This window comes from Octodon degus, unplaced genomic scaffold (genome assembly GCF_000260255.1).
Source record: "Octodon degus isolate 3935 unplaced genomic scaffold, OctDeg1.0 scaffold00043, whole genome shotgun sequence".
Classification (NCBI taxonomy): Eukaryota; Metazoa; Chordata; class Mammalia; order Rodentia; family Octodontidae; genus Octodon; species Octodon degus.
In genome coordinates, this window is record NW_004524619.1 from 7,189,843 (window position 1) to 7,202,465 (window position 12,623).

At 38.6% G+C, this 12,623-nt stretch overlaps 1 protein-coding gene across 5 annotated transcripts in view; it reads left to right on the top strand.

Annotated features, from left to right (window-relative positions):
• Positions 1-12,623, top strand: part of Erc2 (ELKS/RAB6-interacting/CAST family member 2) — a 1,093,013-nt gene that overhangs the window by 583,711 nt on the left and 496,679 nt on the right. For 4 of the 5 annotated variants that reach the window (XR_002821190.1, XM_004631628.2, XM_004631626.2 and 1 more), the window contains one exon: positions 638-649. The exons of the other annotated variant lie outside the window; for it this stretch is intronic. Coding sequence is in view for 3 of the 4 variants with exons in the window: in XM_004631628.2 (XP_004631685.1) it covers positions 638-649 (12 nt within the window). In the remaining variant the exon portion in view is untranslated. The remainder of the gene's footprint in view (positions 1-637; positions 650-12,623) is intronic. 5 annotated transcript variants of the gene reach the window in all.

Genomic DNA, 12,623 nt, shown 5'->3' on the forward strand with positions numbered 1-12,623 from the left:
CCTGGCTTAGGAGGCTGATAGGCAGGTGGTGCCCCACTCACAGCCCTCCCCACACAGCCTTTGATCATTACTACGTCCAATGCTCTGTGAGCGTCAAAACTGGAAATCTTTGAACTGAATGCCAAATTGCTGAGCCCTTTTTGGTTTCCAGGGAAGAAGGAAAAATATCTCGTAGACCATCACCATCCAACTCACTGGTTCAAATAAAAATCTATCTGACTGGTGCTTAGTGCCATGTCTGATATCTTAGTAATTTCAATTTCAGTTTATTGAATAATAAAATTTTATATGCAAACAGATAGGAGCTTTCTCCAAATGAATACTTTCAGCAAAAGGCAAATACTGTCACCTCTGGTTCACATGATTGTTTGCTATGATTATGTGTTTGAAAGCAGATACCAGTTTCTGATGTATGATGTTTGATATAACAACTTACAATGTGCACCCAGGACTTTTTGAGGATAGTATCGGTTAAAAATTGCTTTACTGACCTTCATTTGGTTATAAAGCCTGCTAATACAACATCTGTTTGGCTGTGTTTAAAACTAATGCATTTCCTTCCTTTTATTCTCTTTTGCTATCCCTTTTCCTTTCTGCTTATCCTCCAAATCGCTGCTTTCACCCTTGCTCCAATCAGCTTGACGCTCAGGTCAGTACTTTTAGTTTTTCTTCTAACTGCCTTTCCCTCCTAAGCTCAATTTATTGCTTGCACTTTGTTTAACAACACATTTCCTAAATGGTTTTCCTCTGATCACTACATTTTTTTCCCATTTCATTCCATGCGTAGCGAAGGTGTACTTTATAGGTAGGCTGTATAGGTGGGAAAAGGCAAAGAAGAAGAAGAAGGAAATAAAATCACTGTGGAACTATTTGATAAAACCTGTTTCTGGATTATAAACTTGGGAAAATAAATTATTGTGATAATTCCCTAATACACTTCTCCAGAGCAGCTCACAAAATTGACTGAATGATGAAACAGCATGGGGCTGTGAAGAAAACAAATGCAAGATGCTGAATTTGGAGAACAAAAGATCTCTCCATGACACAATTTAAAAGATTAATAGTGTAAACCCGTTCAGAATTTGCGCTTAATAAATCACTTTGTTTTGAAAGATTTACAATACTTTTTTAAAGTCACTTTTGAAAATTATCAGTGGGTTAGTAACATATTGTATACATATGGTATTTCCTGTCATTGTTTTGGATTTAACTTTGTACATTTATTTTTATTAGTCAAAAGACATACTTTAATTATTCAGGGCTCAGCATTCAGAACCAAGTGTAAAACTAGATTCCCTGTTGACTATGTGTGCAATATTGAGCATCCTGGATTTGATTTCTAATATGGAACTCCTGTTAATAATTTCTTCTTTCTCAAGGAAGACTTACCTTTCTGTACATAGTAAAAAGTAATGATTTCTTTATCATTCAGTTCATGAATTTACTAAAGAATGTTCACTGGTTGATTTAAAGCTGTCTAGGTATTTAAAAAGAAAGTGTTGAATTATTAGTCACACCCATTGCTCTTTAGTGATGAACCATATTATGTTTTATTCAGAGTCTGAGTCCTTTATTTTATATCATTCTTTAACCCCTAGAACTATGCTTTTACTGTAGTAGCAAATAATTTTAAAATCCTGGTCAGATGAGTAGTTGTGTCCCATCTCCAGCTTCCAATGCTGGCGGCTCTCACTCCTTCACTAGGCTTTGCTATTCCCATGGGAACTACTTGGAGCTCATTACACTGAAGGCAGCCCCACTTTCATGGATCTCAACAGAGATCCATTCAGAGATTACCAAAAAGTTAATGAGTGTTAATTCATCCCCTGGCATAGACCTAATCTGGTACAGAAACCCAGACATCATAATGGGAAGTGGGCAGGAGGCTTGGCCATATGGCACCCAAGCCATTTCCTCCAAGTTTTGGATCTACTAAGTTAATGAAGCTTTAAGCTTTCTTCCTTGCCTTTCCTATTTGCTGTCTTTCTCATTTCACCTTTCTTTTGCTGCCCCTCATGTGTACCTGTTGATAGTAAAGCCATTGTGACAGTGGTCCTTTTTTGCTCTTATACCTCAGGTCTCCTGAGTAGTCGTTCAGTTTTTCATCCACATTCTGCTGTGCTTTGTCCATCAGAAACTATATTGTATGGTTCCTCATTTTCCCCTTTTAATGGTTAACAAACATGAGCTCTGAATATCTGAGATAGGGTGCAAAGTTAGAGCTGGGCTGAGTTTTGAGTAAGCAGTGGATCTGGAGAAAGGGCAGGATGTATTAATTTGGTTTGATAAAAATGTACTTGCCAAATCTAGTTGAATAAATTGTAAAGCTCAAATTAGAGTTCATATCATTGCAATATCATTTAACCTATTGCTACAAGTGAACATATTAGAGAAAACCTACAATTTTTTGAGTAATCTCTGGTTATGTCATTACTGATGCTTAGATGCTTGAAAGCTTTTGTGAGCTTTGATAAATTTCCACAGTTCACAATATATGTTTTTCCAACTACATCTCAGTTTACCAGTTAAAATAAAGTAAAATATAACAATTGAGTTGAATGTAAGATCTCTAGGTCATGTGCTTTCTTCATGTGGCTTTCATTTGCAATACATATATGTGTACATACATGCATATTTTTTTCTGCACATCATGGATTTTAGAAAAATCATGTCTGATGTTTCGTACTACAGCAGTTTGTGGTCTGCCCTTACAGACTTCCACTTCTCAACATTCCTGTGTGTTTTGTATTGCATGGGAGGTTCTCCTTCTAACTGCTGTTTTAGTGACCTCGTTTCCTTTCCCAACTCTATGCAGATTCTCAAGCTTAAGTACAGATAGACAGGTATTAAGTATTGGGCTTGGTAAAATGCAAACTGTTCAGGTCTCCAGTAATTTCACTTCTGTCAGGAATCTCTCTAAGTACAAAGCAGTGGGAAGCTGGAGAGATTCGTGTGTTGTGCCCAGGGTAGGGTTTGTATGAAGTTTATTCATTTCTAGGAACTATTTGTGAGATTAGCATGTGACTTATGATAGATGAGGTTATCTTGATAAATGTGTGTAGGAACTGACTAGAAAACAAAAAGATAGCCTTTGGGATTCGGTTCAAAATCCTACCAGAGAGCCAAGCAAGTAAAATCAGAAGGCTTGGGTCTTTCCTTGGCTTTTCCATCCCCCAGCTTGCTTTGGATCCTGAATCAGCCATTTCCTTGTTTGGGCCTCAATGTGTCCCCTTTTGGAGAGAAGGGTGCTGTCTTTGAATGGCACTTCTGGGGTCCTCTGGGAGTGTGAGATCATGTGTCTGACAGCGGCTGTTGGTGGTGGGCCTGGGCTACTCCCACAAGCAAGCTCCAGTGATGGCTGGCACCTGACAGCAGGGGTGAGCTCATTGTTACGGAGTCACTTCAAACACTTCTACCAAAATAAACTCCCCAGAGCTGGCACTGTGCTCTCAATTCCTCATTGTTCTAGCAAAACATGAAGTAACTCCCCATTTAGGCAATGGAGGACAAAAAAATACTGAAAAACACCCTTCCCAGAGCATACTGTTACTCCCATAAGTTCCCCAGGTCCGTTCCATGCTCCATTTCTTCCAAAAATGTATAGTGAGTACCTATTAAGTGTTAAGCTGGGTACTGTGTGCTGTTTTGGCATTTCTAAAGAATTGCTGATGAAAAATGAAACTAATTAAGAAACCCTGTGTGTTAGAGCTGGCCAGATAGCTCCGTGGATTAAAGCTCCTGCTTAGGCAGACACAGGGGCTGGGATTTGATCCCTAGCCTGAGGTGCCGGCCCCACCCCCAGGGCACACTGCTGAGAGGGGGATTGAGACTGGGTGTGGTAGCAGGCACCTGTAATCCCAGCACTTGGGAGGCTGAAAATAGGAGGATCACTACAAGTCCAATCTGTGTAGTGAGACCCTGTAGACCCTGTACTAAATTTAAAAAAAAGAAAAAAGAAACCCTGTGTATGACAATCTTTTTTATGTTCATGATGCAAGTTGATAATAATAAAAGTAATAGTAATAATAAGAAGAAATAATAACAGGAGCATTGATAATATAATTGAGCATTAACTGAGTGCCAGGGCTGAATTGGTCACTTTTTCCCAGTATTTACTTCTTATAACAATCATATGAGATTGAACTGACATTTCTTCCATGGTAAAGAAAAGAAAACTGGAGTTTGTAAAATTTGAATATTGTGCTCTGGTTAGTACAGATAGTAAATAAAGGCACTGTTTTCCCCTCAGATCAATCCTTTCTGATTTGTAAATTGAATTTTTTTTTACCACTTCTACTCCACTTACATAGTAAAAGCTCAGAAAAGGCCTGTAGTAAAGAATCCTGTTCAATTTTATTCAAGCTACAGTTTCTCAGATGGGTATTTGTTCATAGACCATAATCCTTGAGCACCAGGGGAAAACTGTCCCAGCTGTTGTGCAGCCATTTCTTAGGTTCATTTCTGTACTCTCTCCCCAATGTTCCTATGACAACCCTTTCCCTCAAGTGCCAGGTTAGATATTACCTCTTCCAGAGGCATCTACTGGGCCTGTGGGCTTGGACTCTAGCTCTATGCCATCCTAGACATGCCAGCCAGTCTTGCCCTTGGATGTTGGTGAATGGATGAGTGCCGAGAAGAGTTTCCATTAGGTTCATCTCACCCCTCCTGTCCTTTTCTGGGCCCCCAAGGAGAGTTGTGCTGGGGGCTTTTTCTAGGACTAGACAGCATACCTCCAGTGGACACCATACCTAGCTTCATGCATGTGGCCCTAAAAAAACGAGGTGGTAGGTTTTCTATCATGTCAGATGGATAGTTCAAGAAAAAGAAAAGCACAAAGACAAAGGAAAAGATCCTCATCTGAACTACTTTTCTTTCCTTCTCTTATTTTTGTTTCTCTTTTCTGTCATTTTCCTGCAAGCCTTCCTTTCTCCACCTTTCTCTTCCCTTTCTTCCTAGAGTGTTCATTGAAATCCTTCTTCTTGGGAGGCTATGTGCTCAGGGTTGGGGAGATAACAGTACAACAAACACAATCCCTCCTCTCACTGATTTCTAGACCTGTGCTTTCTGTAAGGAAGTATTTGGTTACTAAGAAAAATAATTTGTTCTATTTTTATTAATAAGTGAAACACAATGGATATCAGGTCACTTCCCTCTTTTATCTTGATAGGGTTAAAGGAGCTACGTACAAGTCACAAAAATTATTTTCTTCTTTAAAGCTGCCTTATAACTAATGCTGACATTTCTGGTGAAGTGTCAGAAAATTTTATGCCCAAGCAAAACTGGTAGAAAGCCAGAAATTGGTTGATTTTTGCTTTGGGTGCAAATATATAATTGGGAATGGAAAAATTGTTTTCCCTGATTTACAACTCCTAAAAACATAAGTGGGGTCTATATTTAGAAATGGTTATGCACCTTTGAGGTATAGCCAGGGGTGGGTGCTTCCACTTTTCCAGTCTTTTTGCTGCGTCTGTTCTGATTTACAGAACCTGGGTTTTTTGCTCTTTTTTTTTTTTTTAACTTTTAGCCTTTTGCTTGAATTACTGCTCCAGTGGTCTGTCCATGCCATCAAAAATGGGGGAAGAGTCCAAGAACACAACCTGCATAGTTAAAATATTTTGCTATTTTGTATGTTTCTGAGTCTTCTCTTAAAACAGCAACAGCAAAATTCATAGTGAGTCCCTGATAAGTTCTGGACCATAATTGATTTTGAACTGGAAGCATTAACTATTAATCTGTAATTTTTCAAGACCCTAACTTTCTTTCTGCTCCTACTCTCTGCTTGGTTTTTGGTGGGTACTACCATATGGATGAATATCAGCAAATAATAAATCTCTCAATATATGTTAGCCTGTTCTATAAATGTTGAGAAAAAGGAATTTAAAAAAAAAGTTTCACAGTATTATTATAAATCACTTTCTAGAAAAATAATATCTTATTTCCTTTATATGGCTTTTCTTATGAAATGTGAATTCTATCACTTCATTACACACAATACTAGTTCAAGTTGTAGGGAAACCTAACCATCTAGTGACTGAAATTTTCTTTCATATTGGGTAAAGGTACTTGAAAATTCCACACTGTGTAATGTCACATTTTTGTGAGACCAGAATTTTGGAGTGAACCAATTAAAAAATGAGTGAATACAGTGTCTGTCTCTAAAGAAAATACGTTGTTATTCTTATATTTGACAAAAAGTTAGGGCATTTTCTTCACTGGGGACTGATAATTTTATTAACTACTCGTTTCATTTTATTCTAAATTCAATGATTACCATATAGGTAAAAGTGAGCTACAATATTTAAACTAAATAAATATGAAAATTAGAATAGGAAGCTAGAAGTCACTTATTTTAAGATAAATTCATTTTATCTACTTCATAGTTCCTGAAAAGTGGGTTCTGTAGAATTTTTTCTATAGCAAAATTTGAATTCTAGACAGTACAGAATGGGCTTAGAAATAGAGATAACTTTTCCCTTTCAGAATCTCTGTGGCCCTTTTTCAGTCCAAGAATGGTGAGATTCATGTTTTAACTGTAGTTTCCAGGACTTCTTAGTTTTTAGGTTTGTTAATATAAGCACTACTCTTTGGCATATACAGAACTGTATGTATAATAATTTATAATGTACAATAATTTTTAATGAAAAGTGAAAGGTAGGATACAGCACTTTGAAGACATATGCTACTTATGAGACCCCATCAATAATTGTGAGGACACATGGCGAACTTCTTAACATGAAGTGGGGGCAGAATTTTATGTAGAGAATTGCTTGCCAATTTTTACTTCACATCCTAGGAAAATACCTTTTGAAGTTTTCAAGAAAGTAACTACCATCTTTTTCATATGGAAGCATTTAGTAACAGCATAATCTCTCACTGGCCTTTGGTGTTGGTCAACTGGAATATTCCTGTGACCATACAGATCTTGATGTGATGTGTGAATTGAAGTGTAAGAGAGTGGTTTTAAATTTAACTTCAGAGCCTTCTGCTATTTAATCATATGTCAGTTTGATGGTTCCAAGGACAGCATGTTATGCTGCTCACAGATAATTACCGAGGAGGGAATGAGTTGGTTATAATAATGAATAGCCCGAGAATCTTCTGATAACCTACAATGAATGGGCCTTGGTGAGAAACACTCACTGAGTAATTGGCAGAGAGGTGTCCTATCATGTTGCTGAGTGTGGGTGCTCTTCCACCACCTAAGCACTCAAAGTAGGGGCTCTTTAGGGATTCCTGAACAGATAAGGAAGCATTGCTCTTAGATTTCACATGGATTTTCTTTTCTACACCTGTTATTACTTTATTCACAATATTAATTATCCAGGCTGTAATCTGTTATTAGAGCATTAAATTTAGAAAAGTAAATCATCTATATTTTAGCAAACAGCATCCTCATTGCTATAACACTTGAGACAGGGCATGCTGTGTCCTTAAGCCCATGTCAGTGTGTATAAAATGGAGACAATTATGTTATAGCTCATCTCTCATACAGTGAGGATATACACTAATATGAATGTAGTCCTGGAACATGGAAGACATTCCGAAAGTGCTTGTGGCATTGTTTGTCATGTTATGATGGTGACAAAGATTTCTACACCAAGAGCATCAGGTGAAAACAAGAGAGCTGCTGCGAGACAAAAGTGGGAAGAGGTTTCTGTCGAGGCAGCCTCTATTGTTTTCCTAAGTGTAAAGAATTAAGGGACTAGGATAAAGACTTAGACTTTTAGCCTCAGTCCTTGGAAGATATTTTTTGGACAGAAAGGTTGAAATCATCTTTCTGCTGAATATCCCCTCCCTGTAGTGATATAAATAAAGGAATATAAAAAATTCATCTTATGCTTATTGAAAAGTAACCTTTATACATAAACATGTAAAATAATTCAGTATTTACATGCCTTAAATAAGGATGCCTTCTAAGTTTGTCTGGAACTAGATAGCTAGGACTGAACTACTGCCTCTCTGTATTCATGTATAAAAAGACCTGATGTTGCCTTTTGAAGATGAACCACATATCTAAGTGAGTTCCTTCATATATTTATTTCTGTTATTCATCAACATATGCATTTTCAACAAACAGTAATTGAATGTTCTGTTCCAGACACTGTGATGTAACTCAAACTACCCCAGAAGAAGCATGTGAGAAGCAAAAGCAGATCAATAGTATTTATCACACATTTCCACCAATGTTTTTTTTTTTTTTATATATATATTTTAGGAAAGAGTCTACAGGGTATTCAGGGTCTCACTACTAGATTGGACTCATAGTGATTCTCCTGCTTACAGCCTCCCAAGTGCTGGGATTACAGGCATGTGCCACTATGCCCAGTCTCAATGGCCTTCTCAGCACGCCCCAAGGGCAGACTAGCATGGCAGGCCCAGGGATCGAACCCCAGGCTCCTATGTCTGCTTGCAGGTGCTCTAATCCACTGAGCTATTTGGCCGGCTCCCCACCAATGTTATAATGCAATTTTTTAAAAAATGTATTTGATACAGGGTCTCACTATGCAGATTGGACTCATAGTGATCCTCCTGTCTTCAGCCTCTCCAGAGATTACAGGCATGTGCCATCATGGCTAGACTCATTGACCAGCTTTATGCACCCTGGGGGTGGGGGCAAGGCTGAGGCAGCCTGTGATACTGGGGAATCAAACCCAGGTCCCTTTGCTCATCTAAGCAGGCACTTAGTCTGCTGAGCTATCTCGCCGGCCCTGTAATGCAATTTATACTGTTCTGCACTGTGCTGTTTTTTTTTTTTTCTTAATAAACTATCTTTGAGATTTTCCTGTGTTCAGACATAAAAACTATACACTTTTTTCCATCTGTATACTATTTCATTGTATTAGTTTCTTCCAAAAGCTTTTTAAGTTTTTTCCTCCAGTACTAATTGCCATAATTCATAACCAAATAGACTTAATTTTATATGTATATGAATATATCTATAGGATGAATTTCTAGATGTGGAATTGCTAGGATACTATACTTCTGATTTTCCCAGTTGCTCTCTATAGGGACTAAATTTCTAGTCCCATCAGTAATATGTTGTAAGATGCCTATTTTTCCATTAAATCTTCCAGGACAAAGTACTTTGAAATGTTTTTATCCTTGTCAACATAGAAGGTGAAAACTTAACATTTTTACAAGCAAAGATGGACATACTTAAATGTGTTTATATTTTGTCATATTCTCTTGTTGGACATTTTCTTATGTTTTTGTAAGTGCAATCTACATATTGAGAAAATTATCTGTCTTTGATCTGAGTTTTAAATGCTGTTTTCTGCCAGTTTGTCACTTTCTTTAGATTTTGCTAATGGAGTTTTTTGTTATATAGAACATTTTTTAAATATCACTTTTATGCAGTCAGATACCCTCAATCCATTTCACGTATTATGATTCTTTTGTTGTTGTAGTTAGAATCCCCCTTCACACTGTGAGGTTTTCATGACAAGTATCTTGTGATTTCTTAGTGCTTAATGGTTTGTGTCCTTATCTTTTCTGTCAGCTGCAACAAAATACCCTAAACTATGTTACTTAAAAATAAGAGAATTTTACTTCTGGCCATTCTGGAGGGTGGGAAATCTAGGATCAAAGCCTGTGCAGATTCTGTGTTTGCCTTCTGGCTCATTGTATCCTTATAAGGCAGAAGGGGCAAACAGTCTTCCTCAGGGTTCATTTACAAGGTAACTAATTTTATTCCTAATCACTTCTCCAAAGCTCTCACCTTCTAATACCATCACCTTGGGGGGTTAGGATTTCAACACTTGAATATTTCGAAGGACACAAACATTCTTTTAGGATTTTTATGGTCTGACTTTTTTTTTTTTACATTTAAGTCTTTGAACCATCTGGAATTTATCTTAGTGTAAGGCATGGAGTATGATTATGACTTTATTTTTTCCTCAGCTGAGCGAAGTTTAAATGTCACTTCCTGTGTCTGCCATTTACTGGAGCTCAGCCAGTGCAGTTTGGTTGTGTGTGTTGTAAGTTCATGGTGCCTCCCACTAGCATGTGAAGCATACACTTAATTGTTCATTCAACATCTATCTTTCAGTCTAGACTAGAACTTCTATCTAGAAAAGACACCTTATCCAACTGGTATCTGCAAAACTGTGTACACTGAGTAAATATTTATAGGATTAATGAGGAATGTGAGTTGTGAATAAATAGAGCTATAAGGAGGCAGAAATTCTGAATAAATTAAAGGCCATCAAAAGACTTGCAGAGTAAAATATGAATCACTAAACTACTCATGCAGGGGACCAGGTGAGTGGAGTGGTGGAAGACTAGCCAATTTTTTTGATATGGGGGGTATTTCTGTGAGACCGTATAGGAGTGTCATGCTCTTCTTTTTCATGAGAAGCCTAGTTTCTCAGCTTTCTCTGAGTTTAGTGAGATCTACCTATATGATTGAAATCCTTGCCCAACTATTGTAGAAAACAGCAACAAGTATGAAATCATGGTGGGCAGGGGCTAAGAACAAAGGTTTTGGCTAGGCTGTAATTTTGATGCCCAATAGGAAGACTGGAATGAAAATCTGGAAGTTGTCAAAGAGGCATTAGGCTTGGCAGAGGATGGCAAATTCTATATGAATGTTTTGGGCTTTTAGAAGAGATTGGAGTTGAGAAGCTTTCTCCGAATAGGATGGTATTTGCACTAGACTAGAAATACGGAAATTGTTTTGCCAAATAGAGAAGTAGGTGAAGAGTCTAAGCAAAGACTATAGAGGTGAGACAGTACAAAGCAGACTTGGGGAAAGAAGGGGTGCCTGAATGAGGGAGAAATGGGCAGAAAGGATGGCCATGCAGGGAAGGCTTCTTGTGCTTGGTTCAGAGATTGTGAACTTTTTGAGGGTAGGAAGAGCCTATACTTAGGAGAGTCTTCTGGGTCTTATAATACCTTTCTGTTGGAAGGGCAGGGAGAGAGAAGCCCAAGCAGGAAAGAACAGTGGCGCTGCAATAAGGTGGTCTTATAAGAAGAGACAGGTTCAGAAGATGGAAGAATAATAAATAAAAATTTTTAATGATAAAAACACAAAAATCAAAATAATTTTGGTTGTATTGTCCTTTAGTTTCCAAAAGAATAAGGCCATGTTTCAACAAGAACCAGCAACACACACAAAAAAAATATAAATAAAACCCTTAACGACTACGAGAGTTATTATGGTTTGTGACTAGGTGTCCCCTCAAAGCCTCATGCAGTTCACAGGCAGCTTCTGGAGTTTTGACTGATTATTGTGGGTGTGCTGGGGCAGGTAATTTGCATTGCAGTGTGAGAAGGGGGGAGAGGCTAGCGAGCTGCCTGAGTTGCTGCCACTCCCTTTGCTTTCTGCTCTTTGCCGCCGCCATGAAAGGTTGCTCTCTGCCATGTGCCACTCTGCCTTTGAGCCAGCTGAGTATGGGCTGAAACTTCCAGTAACTGTGAGCTAAACAAACCTTTCTTTCCTTCATTTTGGGTGCCGAGTATTTGTCCCAGCAATGAGAGAAGAGTAACTGAGACAAGAGGATAAAGGCATTGCTGTAGACTTTGTGCTTTCACTGGCTTGGCCTTGTTGCTGAAGCTGATTCGCAGCAGAGATGAGACCAGACTTAGTTGAGTATTTCCTTGGTGCCAGGCCCAGTGTGTTCTGCAAGGGTTGTCTCATGTTTTCTGACTCCAAGACAGTAGATGCTGTTCTTAGTTCCATGTTTATGATGAAGAAACCAAGGATCGCGAATTGTAACATTTTAATTCTCATGCAGAATGAAATATTTTATCAAACATGTGGCCAGGGTTCAAACCCAGCCATTTCATCTCTTACCGTCCTCATCCACAGCAAAACGTTTTTGTGTTAGTATAAATTGGTTTGGTCCAAGCACTCCTATTACTATAGGGACCAGCATTTAATGTGCTTCTTTGGGGAGGTGGAAATCTCTCTCTATAACACAAAGGGTTCCAAGCACTGATGTAAACGTCTCATAATGGAAGTTGAGAAGCTGTTTGTGTTGGCAGTTCCAGCAGCCTTTTCTGAACAGCTTGTCTGAGTCCTCTCCCTCTCTTGAGCAGGAATGTGGAATTCCTCTTTCTGAAGTGAGTTTGAATGGGCTCAGTGAATGGCCTCCACAGAGGCAGCAGCTTTGTAGACTGCAGACAGTCATCAGCCCTGGACAGATTTCAAAAATCATGAACAGCAGAGATGGGGGAAGACCTCAGGCAATCCATCCTCCTGCCGGGTTTGAGATGGTTCCCAGTGGGGAATTCTGGGTAAGCAGCCAAGAGAGAAAAGATGTATTTCCAGGAGGGGCTCTCTGCCTCTTCCAGGAATCATTTTTGGGACAGTTCTTCATGATCCCACACAGTGTGATCAGAGAATTCCAGCAGCATAGAAGCCAAAAAGAAGGAAGGGTCTTTCTCATGATATATGATGATTTTCCTTCAGGAAAACAAAACAGAAAGACTCTGAAAGAGAGCCGTGCTTCTCAGCACAGTATCAGCATCAACCTTGATCCTATCTAACATATGGGAGTGGAAGCAGCACTAATGAGTACTGAGAGTTAAAACCACATAGTAACACTCTCATTCAGGCATTCATCATATTGTGGAATCAATCCCTGCTCATCATTGTTAGGTCCAAGGGTAGGGCTAATGCC